This window comes from Diadema antillarum, unplaced genomic scaffold, assembly GCF_040938485.1.
Source record: "Diadema antillarum isolate AM-2024a unplaced genomic scaffold, OU_Dant_1.0 seq00000501_RagTag, whole genome shotgun sequence".
NCBI lineage: Eukaryota > Metazoa > Echinodermata > Echinoidea > Diadematoida > Diadematidae > Diadema > Diadema antillarum.
In genome coordinates, this window is record NW_027271458.1 from 672,609 (window position 1) to 700,225 (window position 27,617).

The following is a 27,617-nucleotide window of genomic DNA, read 5'->3' on the forward strand; positions in this document are numbered from 1 at the left end:
ACCCCTGCACGGGTAAACTTCAGGACTCATCCTCAATGGGTTAATACACTATGTAGCACCACTAAAGAACACTTCACAGTGGGGTCCAGTTTGACGGAAGGCAATATCATTGCATTTTATACTGTTTCTTATAAAGGCATACACAAAGGGAGGACAAAATAATAACAATTCTTAATATGGCACAACATAATTATTTTGTCCATCACTGTCTCTCACACCTTCACTCTGTTGCTCAGAGATCAATGAAGGGAGCTTCTGAAATTCTTCAGGCTCGAGGTACCTGGAAAAAAATAACTATGTCTAACGGGGAGCTTTCATGTCCGTACCATTGGAGATGGTGACTACTCTTGTTCTTTTAAAATGCCATACAAAACTAGAGCTTTTCTACACTGACTGAGGCAGAGGTATCAATAAAAAAAAGGAACAAAGAGAGCTACCCAGTACGTCCAATGTATTCGTGACAGCAGTGGATTTAATTAGCAAGGAAATGATTCCACAGAATACGAAAAAAAAAAATTCAGCTGCATCTCCTTGATATCATCCTCTTGTTTTTCCACCGACCAAAGTTACAGAGGAACTAGTCCTCATCCCACCAGTTATCTGGGGGTTCACTGTTGTGAGATCGTCTGTGCTGGTTGTCATGGCGATATCCTTGCTGCACATCCCGTCTCCAACGACTCCCTTCGGCTCGGTCATCCCGGTCATCCCTCCTCTTCGACTGGGCAGCCTGTCCGTACCGACCAGCATTGTCCCTGACACCATCATTGTAATCATCATCATCATCGTCATCGTCGTCGTCGTCCTGGTGATAGTTACCATGGCGATGGCCCGAGGGGTATCCTCGTGCATCATCCTCCTGCAGTCCATCCCCCTCCATCACCAGGACATCAACGATGGAACGCATCACTTTGCCCTCGTGGGAATCCTGCCGCCAGTCGGTGGGGCCTGGGTCTGTTATCTTCCGTTCAAGGACCCTGTCTAGCTCTTCTCGTAGTCTCTTCACATGCAAACAACAACAACAACAACAAATTGATAAAGACATACACTTACAGACACAGACACACTGTACATATTGTTGCTGGGGCAATAAGATCTTGTATCAACAAAATGTCATATGTTCAGGAGAGCAAAAAAAAAAAAAACATGGTAGCAAAGCACAATATCAAATGGGATAGCCTTTCCTCTGAAACGCCATGGTGGCTTCATTTTGGCGGTAAGACAGCTAGGATTTGGATAGGACACCACTTTAAGGTCATTATCAGACCATTCATTCAAAAAAAGTCATTTTCACAAAAAATTTGAGATACAAGTTATTGTAACCCTAGCAACGATACTGCATATATGCATATATCTTGTAATTTGCACCACATTGCAGAGCAGGAAGAATGATATGATCAAGGCAAAGAAACACATCTTTCTGGGTTTAGCTCTCCCCCCCCCCCCCCCACACACACACGCACATAAACACACACCAACATCCTAAACATGCACACACTCATATTATACAGTTGGTCACTGGTGGCACTCTTGTACATGCATTTAGGTTTTGTTTGTACTCACAATGACCAGATCCGCGGTGGCCTGGGAGCAGTGGAACTTGATGTCATCATCGACAAAGACCGTCTCGTGCCCGTGGTCATTGTCCCACGAGATCTTTCCCCCGCAGAAGAGGAGTGGGTAGGGTTCTACCATGGTTGTGTCGTGGAGGAAGACCTACAAGGGCACAAATGCAATGACTTCATGAACTCTTTCTGTGCCTATCAACTTAACTCTCTATGTGCCATGGTGGAAACCCCCTGTGTGCCACATTATTCTGAGACACCAATGTAGTCCTACTTTGAGAAAACACTTTGTTTTTCAAATATATGTAACTTCTGAAAATTCAATCTGTTGAGCTGCCCAAAGCTGTAGAGAAAATGCCAAGCTTTGCTTTGATGTAAATTGCATGTCAAATCTATGATTGATTTTCTTTTAAATGACCAGTAGCTATGCATACATCTCTGTAAAGGCCCAACTCTTGCACACAAAACAGTGGCAGAAACTTAGAATTTACACACAAATCCAGCAGGGAACACTGATTGCTAATCAATCCCCACATAAAATGCAAGCTAAATATGAGAGGAACGGAATCACACAAAACACTTTCATTGTTCTGTGGCATTTGGCGATTTATTGATCGGTTTGGGCAGGTTTGTGCATTTGAGCAGAATATGCGAAGGTGGCACGCTGGCGACTGAGTCGAGCGTGCGAACGTGGCACATTAAGATTTAATAGTTTAACCCGTTCCTAATGGGAACCTGGTACAGCTGTATACCAGGGCCCTGTTTCATAAAGCTTGCTATCAATAACAAGTTACAATAGTTGTTATAAGCTACTGAAATCCTTGCATCTGATTGGCTGAGAGCAAATTTGTCATAGAAATGTGTCAGTTGTCACTGAAAATAAGTTTTTGAAACGGGACCCAGGTTCCCAAAATGTAGACAGAAGAGCCTGCATTTGTGGCCTAAAGTCATGTTAATCCATTGAGGACGGTTTGATTTTGCTACAACACACATTTCCCATTGACATCTGCCCGAGTATACTCGGGACTCGTCCTCAACGGGTTAATGTGTGTTATGCTGCCCAGAAAAATGGCTTAAATAAAAAGTTTAGAATTTCTTCTATTAACTCTTTATGTGCCACGTTCGCACGTCCGACTCAGTCGACGGTGTGCCAACTTCGCATATTCTGCTCAACTCACAAAGCCGCCAAAACCGATCGATAAATCGCTAATCCCGCGGTACAATGAAAGCGTTTCTCGCGCTTTTGTTCCTCCCACATACGGCTTGCATTCTATTTGGTGATCTACTATCAAGCGGTGTTCCCAACTAGATTCGCGTGTACATTCGAAGTTTCTGTCACTGTTTTATGTGCAAAAGTCATGCCTTTACAGCAACGAAGGACCTGGTCAGTCAAAAGAAAAATTGAAAATAGATTTGTCATACAATTATTGTATATCGCAGCAAAATTTGGCATTCCTCTTTATGTCCAGCTTAACAGAAATTTGTAGAAGTAATACAAATTGGAAAAACAGAATTCTTTCTCAAAGCATGACTATAACTTTGTGTCTCAGAATAACATGGCACACAGGGGGTTTTCACCATGGCACATAAAGAGTTAACATGTTTTCTTTCTGTATGAAAAAAAAAAATGTGAGCATCACAGTATCATCTGCCTTTTCTCCAATGGAATGTGTATTTTTTTTTTTGTGCTGTAAAACATGTATAAAGATGTATATTGTGTTCAAGGTTGAGCTCAGTACATGACTAATTTTGCTGACCCCATTGAGATGCATCTTTTGTGTATAAGAAAAGAGTTTGTGTGCCCATCAGCGCATGCTATATGCATACCTTGGTTTTCTAGAAAGAAATGATTTAGTAAGAGTTTCTAATTAGGGGGCTCAGCTGCGATAAAGATGCAAGACCAACTCTTGGAATGATAAGGTAGTTCTTATTCGTGGGAAGGCACTTTTATAGAGATATGAGCATGGCAATATAGTGGGTGATGTAGAAAAAACTGGACCGAAACACTCACGCTGGTCGACTTGAGTTTCAGGTGGTACAGCAGCCACTTGCTGGTGAAGTTTGTTTCAGAGACATTGACCGATTTCGGGTGGATGGCCACACGTCCATCTTCTGGTGTGCTCAGCTTTGGGGGCCTGCACAAGGAGAGATCGACGTACAGATTGTGATGAGTTTCACGACTTCATAGAATTGGGACTTTATACCAGACAGTGTCTGACAACCACAGTACTCATGCATTATCAAATGATCATGGTGGCTGCTTCAACTGCCCTTACAGTAACATATCACAGACAAACCAATTCAATGGGGGAAAAAAAATCATTCCCATAATATAGAGATTAAAAAAAACAATTAAAGTGTTAATAGTAGAATACATACACAAATGCACTCACATACACACACATACATAAAAATGTACATACATACTTGATGTCTTTTTCTATACTTTAAAACATGATATATTCGCGGCAAGAATTTTTTTTTGCGAATTGGAACCAACAGCCTTTTTTGTGGCATGACATTTTTGTGTATTGCCACTGGCATTCAAAGCATGTAGTGTAGACAACAACTTTTGCATGCATTTTAATTTCCCAATCTTGGCACTAGCGAAATTAAAATGCATGCCAACATTCCTCATTTTACAGTATATTCTTGGAACAAAAGTGAAATTTACTGTAAAATATGTCCCCTGATTGACCACTAATCTTGACTTGTGTTATGTTTCACAATTTGTGTGTAATATATTTTTCCCTTTCTTTCATGCAATATTCTCACAACCCTGGAGGTCCACTCACCTACACGAACGTACATTGTAACATACAGTATTCCTTTACTCATATGACAGTTAACATATTATGGATACATAAAATAATATATTACCGGTTCATCTTGTGTGGAACCTTGTAGACATGAGCCACTTTGGGGTACAAACCAGCACATAGTACAGCCTTCACAAGTTGGATGTTCTCTGCACAGTGAATGTTGGACAAACAAATCTTGCATGACTCAAGACTCTCTTTATTAAAACATGGCCAGAGAAAGTAATGAGATTATCAATTTCCAAGAAATAAGATCAAGGATCTTAACACAAACTCTTCTGAAGATCCCATTCACAGTCAGACAAGATAACACAAAACTGATGCCACTCCTAACATTCTCATTGAGGACTCAAACTAGCACAGGAAAGAATCTATAGCAGTATGCATTCTCTGCCATCAAGTGCAATTCATATATTCCCCTGTAAGTAGTCTTTGCAGCATTATCCATGCCAAAGTGAAGCAGATGTCTTCGAAGCACAAGGTTTTAGAATGTTTGCAGATTGTCATGATTCAGAGAGATCGAGATTACAAAAACAAATATCCATCAAACAGGCAAGCTGCTACAGTACATACAGCGTACATACATACTGTATAAGCCGTTTTCTTCACAAGGGTTTAATTTTCGTGAATTTCTTGAATCACAGCTTGGATCGCAAATTTAACAACATGCAAATATTATGTCTCCATGTGCTTGGGTAATACATGTACATAGTGCATTTATGTTAGTATCGGCGTCACTTCGTGAAAACATCTTGCAAAAATATCTACGACCTCCTCATTTGCGAAAATATCTGTACGCTAAAATACAGTGTATACAGTAGTTGCCAGTTTATAATGACTGTTCACAACATGCTTCATGGGGTGGACGCTTTCAAGCTGTGTACACACATAGTACACACATTACCACAGATGCCAACCTCTTGACAAAGAAATACAGAATAGATGAAGGACTATCCTACAAAGAATAAGATGTTTATAGCAGTGGAAAATCAGATTTTCAGGAAATCTTGATACCACCATTAGCCCACTGGCCCTGGACCAGCGAATTGTCAAGGAAAAAAGAATGTGGCTCTGGTAAGAGCGGGCAAGTAATACGTTACTACTTCATCAATATTGCTACAAGGATTGTAAAGCATCCGCATATTTCCTGCCCATTTGGACTCGTAGTTCAACGTTTTTGTAGGGGGTTGCAGGAACTTTAGTTCACTGTATATCTTTCTACATTATGATGCGCGTTTTTTTGCAATTTTCTTGGGTTTATATTGGCTTCTTCTATTTTTTAATCTAAAAGATGAAAAGTGGTACTTCCAACAGGCAGTATCGTACTATCGCATTTCACTTTGTTTATCATGCTAAATACTGTAAAGTAGTATTGGTTGGCATCTCTGCATTACATACCTGAATTTCTATTGGCAGCAGGATGCTTGGCTGATCGATGCGAGATGAATCGCAGCTCATGGAGAAGATCACTGTACTGTCCCTTCATCTTGTCTAGCATCTAGCAGAAGGAAATATTACAGACATGATTAACACTTGGCATTTTGTAGATGTTGTGGTCAAGTTCGATCAACAGTGAGATTCAACATGCATGACACCCACTTGCAGAATGGCAAAGCAATCGGGAATATTGCCTGATACATGTCCCTGGATATTCATCTTAATGCACTGTCAGTCCCACATGCAGCCTAAATTTCTTCACAAAAGGATCATGTTCATATGCTGACCTAAAGTCAATCACTCATCAGAATATCTCCACTTTTTTTTCTTCTTTTTTTTTTTGAGAGAGAGAGAGTACAGGTTTCATATTTCTGTGATATCCAAGAAACCCTCATTTACATGTGCAATTTGTATTCATTAGGTTGTGTTTTACAACCTTAGTCATCATCATTAGCTGCTATGCTATCCTCCTGATTTCCCATGAATGAAGTCATCTTCATGTACAATACATCGATCATCAATAACGTTATCATTGACTGCAGTTACACATCATTTATTCCTCAAATAATCATCACTCTTGGTTTCATCTACCGTCCACTAATTTCTCAGCCCTTCCACACTATCTAATATCAGTCTTTTCCAGAGCACGATTTTACAGAAAAGACAAGCACAGCACTCGGAGAGCACAGACCTCTGCCAAGCAGCTACTTTGTAATTTCCACACATACACACATGCTGAAAATTGTCTAATTTCCCAATATTTTAAAGCTTTTTTATTTTTAAAGCTTTTTGATGCCGTCATCAGCTTCCAACTGCATGTCATATCGCCCAAGCAGAGCATGCGCTTTAGAACATGTACGCAAACCTCAAATACATGCAGCTTGAACTCCCAAGTTTATTGACCCTATCAATCTGCAAAAAGAAAAATGTAAAAATCCTTTTAAAAATTCACAAAAATGCCTAGATCACTAGCAAAATTGTCATCTGTTCCTTGTATCATTATCAACTTTTCAGCGAAATTTCATCCAAAGCCGTTCACAACTTTTTGAGATATTTTGCACACAGACAAACAAACGAACGCCAATGAAAACATAAACTCCTTCCTTGATGGAGGTAATGTGAGAGTGATCAATGATAATGACAGGAGGTTTGAATCTGAAGAGTTTTATTTCAAAATGAGCTAAGTACCATTTCGAAACATTCCAAAGTAAGTCCATCATCAGATAGTCAAAGAGCAAAGTTAAAACTTTCCAGTGATACCTCACTTGTGATAGACATAACAAGGAATATTCTAGAAATTATGATAAAGATATCCTTTTTTTTTTAATCAGCTTTAATCACAAATATCTCAACTTAACAAGAATGGAGTTAGCTCATTTTGAGATAAAACTCTTCATATGATGCCCCCACCTTCAAGACGTTGTTGGACATGAAGTTGTGCCAGCAGTAGGATCCATCATCACCATGCTCTCTTGCCTCCTCCCATCCCCTCACAGCATTGCAGAGCATCAGGTGGTCGCTGCGGGTGTTGTTTGACAGCTCCTTGCGTCGGGCGTCGGCCAGTTTCTCCTTCCCCTGAGGAGGAGGAGGAGGAGGGGGGAATTTTCTTTTTCATCAGAGGCAAACTGCCATCAGTAATTGTTGCGTGTGCTTGTTTTACTATGAAACTCATATGAAGATGTACATAGCGATCAAGGATGAGCTTTATAGTAGATTTTGAGTTTCGCTGACCCCATTCAGGTGCCTCTTTTGGTACTGGCAGAAAAAGAAAAAAAATCTTTAAAAAAAAAATCAGAAACTAGTGAATCCTTAAGTCTAAAGTGCTAAAGTGCATTAAAGAGACTGTACAGTACTGGTTGAGGTGGGGATTCATGTTTTGAACATTCCTATTAAAGTGAGATAATGAAAAGCCTCTTATGAAATATGAAAGAGCATGTAATTTTAAGAAGGATCCAATGTTTATTTGATGAAAATTGGTTTTCAAATGGCTGAGATCTCCAAGAAAATGCTAATAATAAAAGGCGACATGCCACAACTTTATTGGGATCTCTTTGTTTCACCTTGTTTTTGGATATTTCAGCCATTTCAAAACCAATTTTCATCTAATAAACTTTTGATACCCCTTAGAACTGCATGCTCTTTGACATCTCATAGAGTGGTTTCTGAATATCTCGCAAAACATTAAAAGCTAAATCCTCACCTCGACCAGAACTGTACACACCCTTTAAACTGTGAACATTTCACTACTTTGGAATTTCCCAAAAGTCTGAAAAGTGGGCTCTAGGCAAAGCAAGAAAAAACATTCCTGAAATCAGATTGAACTCTAAATTTTTATATCCATGACTAGAACAATGGACCTCTTTTAAGATTGAAAATCCAAGTCTAAATATTGGCTCCTCTGGAGTCTAAAAGAGGAGCAAGGGCCTACCAGTGGGATGATGAATGGGTCCTTCCAGCTCAGGGACGTTGCTATGGTGAGGATGGGATCCAGGCAGCAGAACATGGCCCCGAACAGCATCATCTTACCGATGCGCGGAGCGACCGGGAGGCGGGAGAGGTGGTGCCCCAGGGCAGTCAGGTTTTCTTCCTCATCAAGGGCATTCTAGGGGGAAGATGGAGGCGGGCATCGGAGGCAGGGACCGGAGGCAGGGACCGGAAGCAGGAACCGGAAGTAGGGACCGGAGGCAGGGACCGGTGGCAGGGACCGGTGGCAGGGACCGGTGGCAGGTGCCAAAAGGTGGGCGATGATTGGAAGTATAAGAAAGGCAGAGGAAGTGACATGACTATAATGGACATGATACATGTACTGCCTGGAGGGTACACATAATAAATTAAGTGCAAAGTTGCATGATCTAACTCAAATTACATGTATGCAACTCTGCATTTTCAAACTAAACAACAACTTGCCAGACATGGATTTTTAGTGAATGGCAGATTCTGAAAGAGGTGACTCTAAAAAGCTAGCTCAATACAAATGGACCTTCCTAACCTACACTTGTACATCTAGATAATGGAAAGAAAGTACACTCTCAGGCACAGTATTTACTGAGAAAAGAGGCTATGAAGTCTAGGATCTATTCAAGTGCTAATAATCTCACCAAGTTGTACTCTAGATTTCTGCAATAAATGTGACAAATAAAAACTGTATGTAAAACTGCAATGAAGGGATTATTGGACCACAGCTGTATGTTGAAATTTTGCACATTCTAATCATGACTACTAATAACTTTCAAAGCAGTAGCATCACCCTTTCAAAAGTTATTAAGAGTTGAAAGTGAAGAATGTGTAAAGGGATTTTTAAGAATTTAATGAAAAGGGACCTCTACAGACATACATGTACCTACACGTAATCACACACTTCCATATTCTAAGAGTGGTTTACAACAACACACGAAATTATTACTATGACAAAGGTGGGAACAGCCAACTCTGTTTCTTGGAAGAGGTACATTGTAATCCTCAACTTCTCATTCTCTTTGTTCAGGCTCTCTTTCACAAAACTCACCACCACTAAGATTATTCCAATCCACAAAAAAATACGCTTGTGAAATACATAAAATATTAAGTACAAATTATAGAAAGTATCCCCTGTTGGATGACCTTACCATTTGCTTCAGACTGCTAATGGCAAGAGTCACAGCTCTCATGTCTGGCGGCTGCAGTGCTCTGCTGATGAATGGAATGATCTGACCAAGCTTTAATGTCTGGAAAACAAAAGGGAAGAATATGTACACAGTATATAAGTCTACCTGGAAGACCATGAACAATCATCAGCAAAAAGAATAATAAAATCAAAGCATAATAAGGTGTATTTTGAATATCTAATCAAGTATCTCAATAATAATGTATGCATTGGTTTCTTTCCTATCATCACAGGGAGATGTAGTTAGACTGAAAATGAAATACTTTTTATTCATCCTTTCATTGACACAGGTCAAACTCTTGCATTTAAATTCTTGAGATACATGTATGAATGGGATATCCTACCATCACATTAACTTGTTGAGGACGGACTGATTTTGCTACAACATGCATTTCCCATAGACACCCACCCGAGTATACTTGGGACTCGTCCTCAACGGGTTAACGAGGAACTCACAGAAACATTGAACCTCCCAATACATCGAACATGCTGCTGAACAAAATGATTCATACATCCTTTGATCCTCTAAAATTCATCACTTCCATCGAAAGAAAAAAGAAAATGAAAAACAAAACAAGCAAATCTCAAAGAGAATCAGCCATGTGTGGGTGGGGTGGGGGGGAGGGGGTAGAGATGCCCCCAGGGCCCACCTTGATGTTGAGACAGAGTTCCTCCAGGGGTGTTCTCTGAATCTCTGGCAGCTGGTATTCCTCTAACTGGGACTCCTTTAGCTGGCTGTACACATGGAAACACTCCCCATCTTGGACTCTACAAGAAAACAATCGGTATAAAGATTGGTGTCATTTTTTTTTTTTTTTTTACGGTTTCACCCTTTATGCAATAGTATACACAGGTGAGAGTGTGTTGGTGGAGATGCAGCAATCTTGAGGTAATGAATACGATGGTATAACATGTTGAACGACACTGTGAATACCCAAGAGTGAGCTGCATCTCCACAAATGTTACAAACTTAACCCATTGAGGACGGACTGATTTTGCTACAACACGCATTTCCCATAGACACCTGCCCGAGTATACTCGGGACTCGTCCTCAACGGGTTAAACTTGTGCATAATTCGGTTTATAAAATGGATCTATGAAATGTATCTTCAGTATAATATCAATGATATTGGGTGCCTCTTCAATAGGCTTTATGAATGACCCTGTAAAAGCATACATATGACTGTACTTGCACATGATGCACAGCTAGCGGCTACGTACTGTATACCACCTGTGGACTACACCGAGCAAGTGGTACATTTGTAATCTGCCATAGGATAACACACCATGCTGTTTTTATGGATAATACACAGTTTTGCTGCACACTTTTTGCATATTAAGTAAGAAAATATAGAATGCACACATGACTCATTTCAATGTTTTGGCTATATTCTTTGAACCCATTTTATAATATGATCAGCAAGAGCAAAAGGTGTGCTCTCGCTGCTGAACCGTTCAGACATTGTGAAACTATTAATGTCACAGGGTCACATGATATCTCTCCAATACCCAGTGTATCATAAATGCCCTCTGGTGGGACTGTCTTCAGGGTCACCTGACTCTTTTGTTCTTGTTGTTTTAAAAATCATATGGTAGGGGAGTAAACGACCGACTGTGGGCACTGGGTGTAGCATGTGTTATCTCCATGACAAATTGATACCTCAGGTGCATTGGGCTATTAGAGAAGCAGAAAACACTGTGTAGCAAGATAACATAGAATGGAAGTTTACATACAATAACACAGATAATCTTGTACGTATAGAACATCCAATCATAGTAAAGGGTCAAATTGCAGCAGCCAACTCCCTTTTAGTTAATTAAAGAGAGTACTTGCACCCAATTTCTTGTCTGCAAAGTAATAAATAGACAACTGCATGACAGAGTTTTGACAATGATTTGAAATGACAGGTATGATCATGTATATTTTTCCTTCAAATTCATGAATTTCTTCCGTCGAGATGTTTTCATTGCAACTGATTGACAAATTGCCCTACATCGACATAAATAAATAAGCACTGAATTGATCAGTGTTTAGTAGTAGCCATGATAAAAAATAATGGGCGTACATACTCGAGCAGGATTCGAACCTACGACCTCCTGATCACCGTACAGGCGTCATCTCCACTAGACCACCGAGCTTTCGCCCGAAAGCAAGTGTTGGTTCTTATCCTTATAGCATGCAACGGGTACTGCTTTGTTATTCAAATTCATGAATTTCTTCCTTATCGGTTCTTTATATAGAAAAGTCATTTGTGACCGTGCACCTCAAAACGAACCTAAAGTCGCACACACTGATTTTGCGTGAGGATTGGAAATAAGTGAAATGGGTCAACCTAGCCAAACTTGACTTTTTCATATTTTCTGAAAGAGCGGGTGTTCTTTTACATTATGCTAAAATTTGGTATCATAAAACGGGCAGGAAAGTGTGTTTTTTAGCAGTTTATCTCGAACATTTTTGGTAGAATAGTGTGATTAGGTGTGTCTTTAGAATCCCTTTTTCATTTCTGAAAAACCTTGTCCACACTCTTCACTTTCAACTCTAATAACTTTTAAAAGGATAGTGTTACTGCTTTGAAAGTTGGCATTAATTATGGACAGAATGTGTTAGAGAGGCATGCTTAATTTCAGTTTAATCTGATAATCCCTTCGTTGTTGTTACTCTGGTGGTTTACTTCCTGTTTTTTGTCCCATTCATCGCACAGCCAGCACGGTTTGGTAAAGAAAGCGCTTGAATAGACACTGTACTTCAGAACCTCTTTTCTCCGTTCACACTTTTCCTGAGTTTGTGCTTTCTTTCCAATATTTAGATAGGTTAGGACAGTCCATTTGATTTGAGTTATACATCATTTTAAAGCTTTAAGTCTGCTCTTTCAGAATATGGTCTTAAAACTAAAAATTCATGTCTGGCGACTTTTTGTTTTTTTTGAGGTGCATGGTCACATTTTATCTCTCTCCATTCTTTCCCTTTGTCTCCTATTCCAGTGCATCATCAAACATTTAGCCCTTTCTCATAGGATCACTCTGCCTTCTCCCTCCTCGACACAGATACAGATGACAAAATAATTATAATTATATTTCTCTTTTTTTCCATAAATTATCTCTCTCTTTTGCTCCTTTCCACTCATACTCCAGTGCCACACCAACCATGGGAACCACGCTCACCGGCCCGCCCTGCCCCTCCTCTGATGAGCGGAGGCCTTGCTGATCCACTCTGCCTTCAGCGTGCTGATGTTGCGCTCCACGTCAAAGTTGTGCTCCTTGGCCCGGCCCATGTTCAGCACGTAGACAACGTCGTCGATGGTGATGCTGGTCTCGGCGATGTTGGTGGCGATGATGATTTTCCTCACGCCTGGCGGGGGACGATCAAACACCTAACAAGAATGCAATCAGGGGGGCATTTCATGAAGCAGTCTGGTCCGATATTTTTCTGACAAACTGTTACAAGCTACTGAAATCCTTGCATCTGATTGGCCAAGAGCAAATTTGTCTGACAACTTTGTCCGACAAAATGCTTCACGAAAATAAATTTCTACTACTGCTACCTATAATGATGACTATAAGGAGTGCACAAAGAACTGTAAAACCTGAAATTTGGGTACATGAAACGTTTGTGAATTTCGCAAGTAGCCAAGATTTGCAAAAGTTAACTGCAGGCAAAAGCTTTTATCTCCAAAATACATCAAATGCCAGTTGCCCATTCGCGTAAATTTTATGCCACAAATATTGCCAGTTTTACAGTTTGCAGGAAAAAAAATAATTATGGTGCTACTGCCGGATTTCATTTCAAATTTTTCTTTTATTTTACGAATAGCAAAAGATAAAGAGGGGGCGTGCACCCAGTGCGCCACCTTCTGGATCTGCCACTACTATGTTACTGTCTCAAAACAATGTGGCACACAGGTAGTCTACACCATGGCACATAAAGAGTTAAAAGAGAGTCAGTGAGTTAAACATACTTGTCTTTGGTTTGCGGTGGGCATCATGGAGTGTAGGGGAATGATGATAAACTTGCTGCTGGCAAAGAACTGCTGGGAGGTCAGCTGGTCATGGAGTTTGCTGATCTGATCCCAGCCTGGGAGGAAGACTAAGATGGCTCCTTCCTGAAAGAGATAATACAGTTGGACCTCCATTATCCAGCAATCGATTACCCGAATTCAGTGTTATCCTTATGTACGTCAACCAGCAGACATATTTTTTAATGTTTTTTTAAAGTATTTCTGTGCCAAATCTCACTCAAAGCAAACACACAGTCAACCATTATCCAACGAATACACGCCGGGACAAATTCCAATCATCACAACCGACTTTAACGTCTACTGCAAAACGAGGAATGTTCGCGTGCATTTTAATTTCGCAAATTCCGCAAGCACCAATATAAGCAAAATCAAAATGCATGCGAAAGTTCTTGCCTACATAATATGCATTGGATGCCAGTGGCAACTCGCAAAAATTTCATACTGCGAGAAAGGCCGTCACCTCCAATTCGCAAAATTTTCATGCTGCGCATATATTGCGTTTTACAGTATTTAAGTCATTTCGTGAGACAATGTCAATGACTGATGCTGGACTTGTCACTGGCCCTGAGTGCACAGCAGTGGTTCAGTGCAATATAATGTAGGGGCAGTATTGGAGAAGTCGCAATATCAATCTCATTGTCAGTCACTATCAATCGACAATTCATGAAGGGACATTGTACTCTATATAAAAAATTACCCAGCTTTGAAAAATACAATGTTTTCAAAATGTGCTCATGCATTGCAGTCTCGGAATAATATGACACATCAGGGGTCTACACCATGGCACACATAAAGAATAAAGGAAATACAGAACTCATTTAACCCGTCCCACACTGAATTCTGAAATCCCAACAGACTTATACACAGGCCACCAGGTTCCCGTATGGAACGGGAAATGTATGAAATCTGCTTCATCATATGACTCTTTGACACATCCTCATCCTAAACTTTCTCAACAAGCACGCCAACAAGTCTTGTTGTTTTTGTTGCTGGCATGTGGCTATTGTCATTGGTGTTGCTGATTGTTGCTGCCATGTTGTTGGCACTATTGCTGATGTTGGCATTGTTGTTAAAGTTGTTGCTGTGGTTGTGTTTGTTGCCATTGTTACCTCCGCCAAGGAAGGAGGTTACGTTTTCATTGACATTGTACAACTGCATTTGGTATGTTTGTTGGTTGGTTGCCTGCTTGCTTGCTTGCTTGTTTGCTTGCTTGCTTGCTTGCTTGCTTGGTTTGTTTGTCTGTGTGCAAAATAACTCAAAATTGAGAATGGATTTGCATGAAACTTACAGCAAAGGTTGAGAATGACACAAGGAACACATGATTAAATTTTGACAGTGATCCAGGAATTTTTAATGGATTTTATGAAGGATTTTCAATATTTTGGCAGGTACAGTAGGGTCAATGGACTTCGGAGTTCAAGCTGCGCATTTGTTGAGGTTTGCATACCCACACTAAAGTGCGTGCTCTAGTTTCAGCCCAAGTGAGGTGCGCCGCACAGCTGGAAGTCGATGATGTATTGAAACAAAAGGCTTCTACATCAGGAAATTGGGCGATTTTCAGTCTGCATACGTATGGGTGGAAAACACTGATCTCTATGGAAGAACAAGACCAGTGTTAGAAATGAGCTGCTTGGCGGAGGTCTGCGCTCTCAGAGTGCTTCTCTAGTTGTATCTATTTTTGCTCTTTCTTATTGCTGTTGCTCCTGTAGTTGTGGTTGTTGTAGTTGCTTTTATATCAATCTGAAATAGTTTGTCCTGCATACTTACCCCCTTGTTAAGGGAGATGTGTTTGATGATGGCTGCTGCTAGATTCAGATCCAGCAGGTCGTGATCCATCGTTGTCAGACTGTCGACGACACGCTCCGAGTACCTGAGGGAAGATCCACAAAGGATGTCATCATTCAGTATTGACCCTTCAGTGACTGAAGATTCCATATATAATGTCCTATTGTTCCCTATAAGGTGCAGCGATATTACTTTCATTTCGACAATTTTCAAAATCACGTAAAATAGCTAACTGCTTGTTTTTGTCTATTATAAGTTATGTTTATTATGACTTTACCAAGAGAATGGTGTGTCACAGAAGTAATTCTGACATACTTTGGTTAACCTTTGACCTCTTTGAAATTACATAATCATATATTCTATATGAAAAAAAAAATGGTAAAGCATAAAACTGTTTTGAAAAAAAGATAAATAAAGAAATGGACGGGCAGTTTCAGGCACTTTCGGGAAGTTCAGTTACTAATGGGTTAAATGCATTCAAAAAGTGCATCATCACTGTTGATCTTGAAGTTGCTTCTTAACAATATTGAACATAAAAGATGACATTTGAAAAAACATGTTACAGACACTTGTTAAAGGTAATTTATTTCCCATTCATTCTAATGGAGGTAAATCAAGTGTGTGTGTGTGTGTGTGTGTGTGTGTGTGTGTGTGTGTGTGTGTGTGTGTGTTCATTCTTTGTTTTTCTTTTTTCATAATGCCAGGAAATTCAAGACATATGATTCTCTTCATACTTTTTTTCTTTAGATCATGCCACAACTGGGTCATCACAAACATGTCCTGGTCATCTTACCCAGCAATGTCAGCTCATGGACTGAAAAGAATAAAAAATAATACCACCATAAACGACTTCAGAAATCCACAACTTTGTAACTGATTTTCATTAGACTCCACTGATGTGTACTACTTCAGCTCTGCTTCTGCATTCACTAAATCCACATAAACTGATGTATGAGGAATCATACCTAGGGGTTAATTTCCCTTTAAAGGGGAATTCCAGACCAATTAAAGGGATGGTACAGTATTGGTGGAGATTAGAATTGGGCTTTTAACTTTTTGCGAGATACCACGAAAACACTTATGATATAGTACAGAGCATACCATTTTAAGAGGAATTCAAAGTTTATTTGATGAAAATAGAGTTTGCAATGACTGAAACATCCAAAAACAAAGTAAAACAAAGCGATTGTAATAAAGTGTGGGTCCCACACTTTATTAGAATTGCCATTTTTGGATATCTCAGCCATTTTAAAACCAATTTTCATCAAATAAATGTTCAATTCCTCATAGAATTACATGCTCTTTCATATTTCATGGGAGGTTTCTCATTATCTCACCAAAAAATGTTAGAAACCTGAAATCAGGTCTCAACCAAAACTATGCGATCCCTTTAAAGGTCAGTCTGAAAAGTAAATAAAGGTTTACAAGTGCAACAGTGAAAATTTGATCAAACTCTGATAAAATCGAGGAAGTACTTAAACAATGAAGTTTTGCTAATTTTAACAAAACAGCTCTTGAACAGCCACTAAGAAAATTGACATTGAAATGTAAATGCCTTACAACTAGGAGCACAGCTTGTACACAAAACCTTGAAAATTCAAACCGAAATACACTATGTAAGTACATCTGACTGATTGTTACCTTGAAGTATGATGTCACACAAGTACACCAAGAATTTCACAAGACTACTTTTTTTAATAGTAAGGTGCACATTTCTTTGACTTGTTACTGACGTAGGTTAAGGGTAATATTATTCACCCTGCCTTCTGAAAGAGAGAAGTCGAGTGTTCTTTTGTTATGCGAGAAAAATGGAAATATGTTGATATTTCTTTACTCTTTCTGTAAATATTGTGGTACACATGTGACATCACAAGCTATAGCAGTTTTCTCATCCAGCCATGACTGAGCAGAAACTTCAAAAATTCATAACTTTTGAACGGATTGTCCAATTTTCCTCAAGCTCTCACTGATGTCTTCTACTATTATTGCTGCAATCACTCAACCCACATGTCTATGAAGGTGAACTTGTCCTCTATAAAGTACACAGTACACCATTATCGACAGCGCCCAATTCAAAGACCCAAGTGATAACTGTCTCCGCTCGAAAAGTGGTACTCACGTTCCCCTCATGGCCCGGATGTAATCCTCAAAATCTGCCTGCTCCTCTTCCTCCTTCTTCTTCTCCTCCTCCCTTGCCTTCTTCCCTCTCTTGTACTTCACCCAGACTGGTTCCTTGCGTCGGCTGGAGCCCTCCGGTGGCTGGTATCTGCATGGTATGATGATGGCGACGAATAGCATTTATACTGCACCAGTTATATGTGACCGTGCATCACAAAACAAACAAAAAGTCGCACCCCTTGATTTTACGTGAGGACTCATGAAAGCTGAAATGGGTCAACCTAGTCAATCTGGAGTTTTCCATATTTTCTGAAAGAGCTATCCTTCTACATTATTTTTCAGTTTGGGATCTTAACATATATGGGAAAGTGTGTTTTTAGCAGTTTTTCTACAACCCCTTTTTGGGGGAGGAGTAGAATGATCAGGTATGTCTTAGAGGCCACTTTTAATGTCTTGAAATCCTTGACACACTCTTCAATTTCAAGTCTAATTACTTTTGAAAGGATGGTGCTACTGCTTTGAAAGTTCATTAATCTTTGGCAAAATGTGTTAATAGAACATGCTCAATTTCGGCTTAATCTGATAATCCCTTCATTGTTATTGCTCCTGTGGTTTACATCCTGTGTTTTGTCCCTTTCATTGCACAGCTAGCATGGCTTGGTAAGATTAAGCACTTGAATAGACAGTGTACTTCAGAGCCTCTTTTCTCAGTTCACGCTTTTCCAGAGTATTTGCATTCTTTCCAGTATTTAGGTAGGTTAGGGGAGGCCATTTGAATTGAGTTATACATCATTTTAAAGATTGGAGTCTGCTCTTTTAGAATCTGCCATTAACTCAAAATCCATATCTGGCGACTTTTTGTTGGTTTTGTGGTGCAGGGTCACATATGTCACATAATCACTCACAGAGTTGACAAAAAATAAAAAAATAAAAATAGGTCTGTAGTTCAGATTTGAAGGTATCATGGTTGAATACAATTCCAAAGTTGGATTGGTAGAGCAACTGAAGAGAAGGTTCTATCTCCGACAAGTTTTAAGGCAGGTGTTGGGATTTTAACCCATACCTCCCGCAATTCTCCTAGAGCCTTCAATGCCCTAAAACACAATTCTTTTTGCAGGTCAACAGAGAGCTGCAAGAGCGTCGCAGCTTACATCGTTTTGCCAACAAAATTCCAACATTTCCAACTGGGCAGGGGCGTCATATCTAAATAATAGGATATGCTTTAATTTCATGATTTGTTTCAAAGTTAAATTACACAAACCAAATTTAAATATGGGACAATTAAAGTCCATTTTCTAACTGGGAGGGGGCATCATATCTACATAAGAGAATGTGTTCTGACTTCAAGATTTGTTTCGGAGTTAGATTACGTACGCTAACACAAATTGAACTGTGTGACTAAGTCCAGTTTTCTAAATTTTTCGATAATTGATTATACAATGTTTTGCCATCTCACAGCTGATCATGGGTTAACCCATTCCATACTAAATTCTGAAATCCCCATAGACTTGATACACAAACCACCAAGGTTCCCAAATGGAATGGGTTAATATAACCTACCCTGTCATCTCTAGGATGTCCTCCAAGTAGTATTCAGTCACAGGGAAGGTGAAACCAGGGATGTTCACCATCGGGGCGTCGCCAAAGTACTCTGAGAAGAGCTCGGCCTTCAACGTGGCACTCATGAGAATGAGCTTTAGGTTTGGTCTACAGCAGGACAGATAAACAGACAGACAGACAGTTAAAGAGAAAAACAGAGAAGAGTGAGAAAAGAGAGAGGGTGAATGAAAATTGAGAGAAGGAGGGTATACAGAGAGAGAGGGAGAGATGGAGAGAAAGAGAGAGAGTGATAATTATAGCATAAAACAAAACGAAACATGTTCTATAATGATTTAACAATGCATAAATATCCAGCATCATCTATGAGTCTACACACAGGACTTACTCCTTTCATTTTTGCACTGATCTCACCAAATTTTCTTGAAAATGTATTCATCATGACATAACAGGTTAAAAGAAAGAAGTCCACATAAAGACAGGCACTTTTAAAGGCTTTCCACCGTCAACTGTGTTGTACACATGCCATTGAACAATGGAAATATCGATCAGGCACAAGGTACATGTATGAATAGAGCATGCACAGATGGGCTCACAGACTCTTTTGTTATACACAAGACGCACATGAAAGAGGTCAGTGAATATCTACTGAGCTTACCCTTGATTGCTCAGGTACATCTTTATAATTATGAGTTTTACAGCAAAACAAGCACACACTATATTGAAGAAAAGGCAAATAATACTGCCATACACATAGTTTTCATACAGCAATGAAAACAAATATCGATAGAAAAAACTCTGATCTTTCTATTTAAAGTCATTTTTTTTCTGGGCAGCATAACACAAATTTACATGAATTTAGGCCACGAATGCAAGCACTCCTTTGTACATTTTGGGAACCTGGTACATATACATTGTACCAGGTTACCGTCTATCAGTTGGTGCCACGGGAACCGGGTATACCAGGTTCTAGTAAGGGACGGGTTAAGACTTAAAGCTGTACTTTTTAAACTCACAAACCTTGAAGCATGTACAATAATGAACTGTATAAGGGCATGGCGCTGGTTACCATTTCAAGAAATTCATTCATTCTTTATTCATGCAGTTCCATATCAGAAAAAAAAAACTGCCAAACAGAAGCTCAGTGGAGGTGATCCCCACACCTCTTCCCCCTCCCCCCCCCCCCCTCCCTCATTGCACCATCAACTGACCTCTTTGGGAGGAGTTCCTTGATGACGATGAGAAGAAAGTCGGAGAGGATATCTCTCTCGTGCACCTCATCCAAGACTACGTGGCTGACAGTCTGGAGGAGTCTGAGGAGGGAAAATCAATCGTAAAGAGAAGATCATGGATTGTTTTTAACTCTTTAAATGTCCCATGGTGTAAATCCCCTGTGTGCCACATTACTCAGAGACAGCAATGCAAGTCAGGCTACCAGATGAGAAAACATCCTGTTTTTCAAATCTATGTAACTTTCACAGATTTCTGTTACCCTGGGCACGTAATGAGCAAAGTTGTAGAGAAAAGGCCAAGCATTGCTTTGATGTAAATTGCATGAGAAATCTATGATTGCTTTTCTTTCAAATGACCAGTAGCTGCATCATTGTAGTGGCATGACTTTTGCACACAAAACAATGACAGAAACTTAAAATTTACACACATACTTTGTAGATTAGTACTTCCATCTGTACCATTACAAGGCAGTGTAAGAAATTTTAAGAGGACAAGGGATTCCACCCCGTCCCCTTCTTTTATCCCCCCCCCCCCCCTTGTCCTCCAGGTTAGGGTGCTACCCCATTTACATATTCCTGCTGATTTTTCCCAAAGGAGGGTACCACTTTACAGGATCCAAGGTCCTTTGTGAAGTCTTCAAGGGTAGGGTGCTACTTTAACCTCTTGAGGACACCTACCATAGTATTCTCAGGACTCGCATTTAACAAGTTAACTTTGAAGGACGAAAGTCCCTTCTTGACATCTTTTTCAAGACAAGAGGGTGGTCCCCATTAAGGATTGAAGGACACCCTGATATCTTCCAGGAAGGGTGCTACCTTAAAGGATTGATGCCCCTTCTGATGTCTTCCATGGTAGGGTGCTACCTGAAAAGATGGAAGACCCCTGTTCCAGAGGGTGCTACCTTAACCCGATGAGGACGGACTGATTTTGCTACAACACACATTTCCCATAGAGACCTGCCAGAGTATACTTGGGATTCGTCTTCAACGGGTTTAAGGATGGAAGGCCTCTTTTCATGTTTGCAACATTAAAGAGCTATGTTAAGGCCCCTGTTGTCTTGACATCATCCATGGTAACAGCCAGTACGTTGTACCTTAAACGATTGTAGACCTTTCTTCCAGAAGAGGATGCTACAATGTACCATAAAGGACTAAAGTCCCCCAGCACCCAGATCTTCCAAGGGGTGCTACCTCTAAAGGACTCACTTGTCTGACTCCAGCCACTTGAGCAGGATCCCCGTGGTGCAGTAGAGGATGCATCCCTGGGGACGAGGGAAGGCGTTCTCCAGTCGAATCTGGTACCCAACACTGCCGTTGTTACCACACCGCTCTCCCCTCTCCGCAGCCACCCTCTCAGCTACCTGTGGTTTTAAATCAGCAGTATTAAGATACATAGAACCAGCAAACATATGAATTGACAAAATCACAACACTATCATTTCATTAATTTGGGCTAAGGATTTCGCTAAGCAATTTCAATTCCACGGAAAGCCTCGATAACCATGAACCAAGCTTTGCAAAGAAGAGCGTACATCCTGTCAATTGGTAAACAGGACTCGTTGAATTTGCATCAGAAGAGCATGAACTCCTTCGACAACCAAGAGTGACAATGAACTGATTAGATTGCTGACCCAAACTAAAAGTTTGTAATCATCCCTATGGTAATGATATAAAGAGGGAGGATTTTTCAATGTGGTGGGTTAAAAGAAAGCATTGTTTCGTCTCTAAGACTCACCGATATTGCACTTATTCTGCGGGGCTGTGTGCAGATGACCCTACAGACCGACCCCTCACCTCTTTCAAGATGGTCATCCAGGATGAACTGGGGAACCTGTGTGGGGATAGAAGGTACTTATGGACATGTGGTACCAATTCATCACCATCTCAAGTTTGTAAAGGTAAAACACTAAATACTAACAAATGATCAAAGACAAACTATCAAGATTGTTGGTACAAGTAACAAACTGCCAATAAATCTTGTACACACTGTGGCTTATCAAAGTTGTAATGGAAGTACTAGGCAAGACTCAGTTTTAATAACAACCTAATATGCTATTGATTCCTGATGCATGGCTCAATAATGTTTGAATGAATACAAGAATATAAACCCGAGTCAAATTTTGCGCTTTATAAGAGCTTCCACTTGTGAAAATGAACGGTTACTTCTTTAATGGGAAATCATGTAAGGGTTTTATTGAACAGAACCATATCCTGCCAAATGTGCACACCATTTGTACGTACATGCAGAATCTTTAGTAGAATTCAAAAGTGATATTTGAGGGAAACTGTTCAAAGCCTTTTATATCAAGGCTATGCAAATTTGTATAGAAACAGTATGGAAGAGATACAAAATAGAGGTAAATTCCCCTTTAAATACTGGACTTCTGTTACAGCACAAAAAGCACGAGTTTCTTTTTTTTTAATGTAGCCTTACATTGATTTACCTTCACCTAAGATATCCAAGATACCTTATCATTCACATTTCTGCCTAATCTCTGCTAGACCACCCACACCTGGTCAGAACTACTCATATCCTATCATGATTACAAGTAGTAGGGAGCCTTGCAGCATCCTGTTAGTTCTATCCTTCTACAAACACACTCTTCCTTCTCCTCCATAAAAGTGCTCTGTTCTAGAGCTCTGAAACACTGCACCAAACCAGATTTTTGGGTATTTCTTTCAAATAAACAGAGAGTGTTTTTAAGAATGTTTTTCCTGACCAGACCAAATCACAGAGATTAATTAACTACTATTCAATACAGTAAATGAGAAGAGGAAACATAAAAATAAGGGAGAGGGGGTTGTATCAACCCCCTTCCCCCACGATCTCGGTCATCAGCCACGCAATCAGCATGAAAATAATTGGCACATGCATTACCTGTGGTGTGATCTACCAAACTACAATAATAAAAAAAAAAGAAATTGGCATTTTCATCTTTTAACATGTCTCAGTTTATAATGCAAATATATGCGTGAAATTCATATGTTTTGCTCTAAATCAGAAAAGAAAGCTCCTACTGTGTAGTATCCTAATTTTGGGTGTACAACCTGTAAATACTCTTTGCAGCATTCCTAACATCCTAGAAAGAGATGGGATCAAAATTGTTTTTTTTTAATTGTTTTATGAATTTCTTATGTATTCTTTTGTTTTCAACCTTTTGTTTCATTAATATATTTTTGCAAAATTTATCACAGAACTTTTTCAAGCATAATTATACTAAGATGAATTGATTTCAGCCAATGAAAGTGAAAATAATCACATCTTTCTGAATAAGATGAGAAAACTCTATTCGCATTGACTTTGCACAGAAAATCATGTTTTTGAGCAATTTTTGGTCTGACAAGCATGTATAAAAGGTCGTGCAGCATCAAAATAGTATGCCCGATTTTCGTGAAAATGGTGTCACAGAATGGTCATGGAAAATGTCGAGGGGAGGCTGATCTCTCCAACCCCCCATCCCACAGTAAAATCCACTCTGGCTAGCATGAAAATGTCATGCACTAGTCTCAACAGCTGAGCATCATGCCCACCAACCATTAGCATCAGATAATGCTGAGTAAATGACAAACTTAGTGGCAAACGTCATGAAAATATCACATCCTTACCTGTGTAGTTTTACCACATCCAGTTTCACCACTTATGACAACAACTTGGTTGTTCCTAATAAGTGACAGCAAGCTCTGTAAAACAAAAGAAAGTAGGTTTGAATCTTTCTTCCTTTTCTTTTTTCTTTTCAAAAACAAAGTAAAGCAAAATGGTTTTAACAAAAGATGGGTCCCACCTTATATTAGGAACTTTTGTTTTTGGATATCTCATTCTTTTCAAAACAATTTTCCTCAAATACGTAAACTTTAAATCCCCTTACAATCGTATCTTCTTCTATACTTCATAAGAGGCGATTATAAATACCAGTGGCTCATATCAATACTTTGGTACCCTCAAAGTAGCACTCAAAATGTAAACAGACTTATGGTTCATATCTAACTCCAAGATGTTGTAAGTATTAACGATCAGAGGTTACATGTATATCAGCAACTATGAGGTACACACAGTGGAATCACTTTAAACACACTGTACAGTATATGATTATTTTTCCTCACACAGACAGTGTGGCAGTTCCCAAATTACAGTCATTCTTTTTTTAAAGGCCGCAATGGAATAATCCCTACATTTCATAAAATCAAAGCATCTTCATTGCAAATCAACATCATACCACTATGTATGTACGAAATTGTACACCAAAACCCTTCTAACAGTCTTGCAATGAGACTACCACACAGGCTGTGCATCATGTGTAGTTGGGATTAAATAAACCACTCTTGAATCTGCATCTCTTGTGTCCACGTGTTTGAGTGTTTCTCCCAGATTATCTTGTGCTTGGAAGTAGTAGCAGTACATACAACTGTAACACCTACACAGCTGCAATCATTCCAAACAACACAATCAATTTCCTAGTGCTTTTTTTCCCCTTTGCTCTAGTGTTTTGTTCTTCCCTCTAACCTTCCCTTCATTCTGTTTTCTTATTCTTTGTCTTCCAAACCTTCTGCATGTCATAGGAGGGCAGCTTCTCCCTAAACTTTCTCATCCGTTGATAGTCCTCCCTCTTCTGGCTCTCCAGGAATTCTGCCCGTAGCTGACCATCCAGCTCCGGGGTTTTCTTCAACATGTAGCTGTAGAAATTCTGGCACATTATCTCCGACTGACGCAGGTCTGCAAAAATTCAATGGAATATCCCACCAAAAGCCACACCAGAACAGAAACTAAATGCCTTTTCATCACTACAGGTGTACATTTGTAAAATTAGAAAACCAAAAACCAGACCAGAACAGAAACTAATAATGTCCTTTCATCACTACAGGTATAAATTTGTAAAATTACACATGACTACAGACTAATAAGCTGTTATCCACAACTTTGTAAAGTCAGGAGAGTGGGATTTTTCAATCATACAGGGTTTTATTTTCCCCCGTCCTAACTCTGTTTCCATCTATCTATCTTTTTGTGGTTTACATATTTTATCACTACCTAATATCTTTATCTTTATCTTTCCTCTGTTAGCAGGAGCTACAGGTATTACAGCAACAAAACACTACAAACATGGTTTTAAACTGCTATTTTTTTTTTGTAATGGCCAATAATTGCCCATTTAATAGCTATGACCTCCAAATTCATAATGATTAGATTAACATATTTTCATCTCAGAAAAAAAAAGAAGTACCCATATGAGTTGCCAAGAATGACTGAATCTAGATCCTTCTCTATCGCATGAAATGAGTTGAAGTAGAATAAGTGATCTTCTTGGTTAGTACAACATACTTCTTGGCTTCTGCGGGGCAGCGAACTGTGACGTCTCTTCCCGAAGATCTTCCACCTCCCTGAGCATCCTCTTGATCTTTCTCTCCTGCTCTTCATTCATGTTCACCCTGCCTCGCTGTCATCAAGGATTGAAAGTATGGGTAGCCAGAGATATGCATGCCAAACAGGTGTAGTCTATGAGATATCATTACCCATTGAGGACGGTTTGATATTGCTACAACACAAATTTCCCATAGACACCTATATCTAGATCCAAGTATACTTGGGACTCGTCCCCAGCGGGTTAAAGGTCCTGTTTACCTTTGGGAGCAGTGATTTAAAAAATGATCATGATATCACATTTGATGCATATGTGTAGGTCTGTTGAATCACAAAACATTCCTCCATATAAGATTTCAGCAAAAAAGCCGTAAATACATTGTATCAGTATTTTTCTCATTAAAACGTAACTGTAGACGGTTTAGTCTGGAAGCATTCTTATTATAACTATTGTTCACATTTTGTGTATCTAACAATACATAACATCAATTATACGGATTCAGATTTTTACAGTTGTTGTTTTTATCCCGAACTCACATTTTAGAACTATTTTTTTAAAGCACTTCTGCTGGGTTTTTGTTTTTTCTGTAAATGGTAAATTATGCCTTCAATGACTGATCACAGACTGTCATAGGTTATAAGCCAGTTCGTAATTAGCTCATGTACACATTGGTACCAACGATCTTTGTTTTCTGTCAGATGGTTTTATAAGTACTTCACTCGTTTTCAAAGCGAGATAACACATAGCTTGCCCGACCTAACAACTTATGGCATTCCTATTTTATACAAAGAATGAAGCATTTAGACCAGTGCCCCGTTTCATAAAACTTGTTATCAATAACAAGTTTCCATACAATAGTTGCTACTGAAATCCTTGTGGCAGTTGTTACTGATAACAAGTTTTAGTGTGACCAGAATAGTCCACCAGTTGACATCTTAGCAGGTATCGATTTTATTGGTTTGTATTGAATGCAATAACAACCTTTTCTCTTGATATTGCCAAACACCAGGCTTGCTGTCAGGTGGATTTGATGGCAAGCACCATTTAGATAAGGATCACATGAATAATCATCACATCAAAGATGCTTATCTCAGTGAATTGAATTGAAATAAACTGTTAAAAAAAAAAGACGACATTTTTCTGCTCATGTGCAAAGTGGAATTATGAACTGGTCTATCAGAAATTTTTTTTTAAAGTTTTCATTGAATGTTTATTATCATGTCAAATGGCTAAAACTCTGGATTCCAACATATAATTTAAACTGTTGCTGGCACTGAATGACATACATAGATAGCACGCTACTCATTGGAAGTCAGGATTCGATCCAGCCATAAGAGCACTCCAGTGCAATGAAATTCTATGTATCAAAATTCTTTTACAAGTTTAACACTGTCATTGCACACTTTTACGGGGTCCCATCTTGTTATAAAAAACAAACGAACTATTTAAAAAAAAGCACTTCAAACCTCCTTATCTTGCATCTCAAGCATACTATTCACCTAGTTCCCTGAAGAGTTACGTATGACAATACTTGAGACTGGAACAACTTTGTATCAAAATCATTGTAAAGAATGTGAATGTGAATAGTAAACAAATCACAAAAACAAACTCAGTCCCTTAGAAAATGTTGGTAAATAACATCAGCATTTCCACAGAATTTGATGTTTGATTGTTCAAGTCCTTTTTTTTTTTTTTTTTTTTTTTGGGGGGGGGGGGGGGGGGGGGGTCTCTTTTTATACTGTTAAACCACTGTGTACTTTGAGTGCTGATTAGCACAGCAAACCCCATAATAGCATTGTACACACTGGTCAAAGTCCCTGGTACCAAACAGTTTAGGATGGGTTGATTTTGCCATCCCCTGCATGCATTTCCCATAGACACTTGCCCATATGCAAGTATACTCGGGTCTCATCCTCATCGGGTACAGAACCTGTTGTTATGTAGTGTGACAAAATATCAAGTTTCATCCACTTTGCTTTATCATAGAATCCTTTGTGACTTTGTTCTTAACAAACCTCCTGGATTTCCTTTTCTCGCTTCTTGCCCCTGCTTCGCTGGGCGTACCACATCCCGATCTCGCGGCCGGTCAGGC

General features: G+C 39.4%; 1 protein-coding gene across 1 annotated transcript; it reads right to left on the bottom strand.

The window, feature by feature from the left end:
- LOC139733848 (ATP-dependent DNA/RNA helicase DHX36-like) lies at nucleotides 1-27,617 on the bottom strand. The gene is made up of 21 exons (XM_071644653.1): nucleotides 27,541-27,617; nucleotides 25,486-25,600; nucleotides 24,710-24,879; nucleotides 23,775-23,849; nucleotides 21,904-21,999; nucleotides 21,376-21,530; nucleotides 20,149-20,250; nucleotides 18,941-19,087; nucleotides 17,382-17,528; nucleotides 15,245-15,347; nucleotides 13,418-13,561; nucleotides 12,624-12,832; nucleotides 10,112-10,229; nucleotides 9,424-9,522; nucleotides 8,247-8,420; nucleotides 7,229-7,393; nucleotides 5,780-5,879; nucleotides 4,443-4,530; nucleotides 3,574-3,697; nucleotides 1,561-1,713; nucleotides 1-997 (listed from the first exon to the last, which is right to left on the bottom strand). Exons 1-21 carry the CDS (start codon nucleotides 27,592-27,594, stop codon nucleotides 578-580), a joined length of 2,958 nt encoding a protein of 985 aa, XP_071500754.1. The 5' UTR covers nucleotides 27,595-27,617; the 3' UTR covers nucleotides 1-577.

Bases quoted from the DNA above. Each gene is read 5' to 3' on its own strand.
- LOC139733848 (XM_071644653.1), bottom strand. From the start codon at position 27,594: ATGTGGTACGCCCAGCGAAGCAGGGGCAAGAAGCGAGAAAAGGAAATC. The intron at 10,230-12,623 runs GTGAGCGTGGTT...GTTTTCTTGTAG, and splicing joins AGGAGGGGCAGGGCGGGCCG to AGTCCAAGATGGGGAGTGTT. The intron at 998-1,560 runs GTGAGTACAAAC...TTGCATGTGAAG, and splicing joins CCACCGCGGATCTGGTCATT to AGACTACGAGAAGAGCTAGA.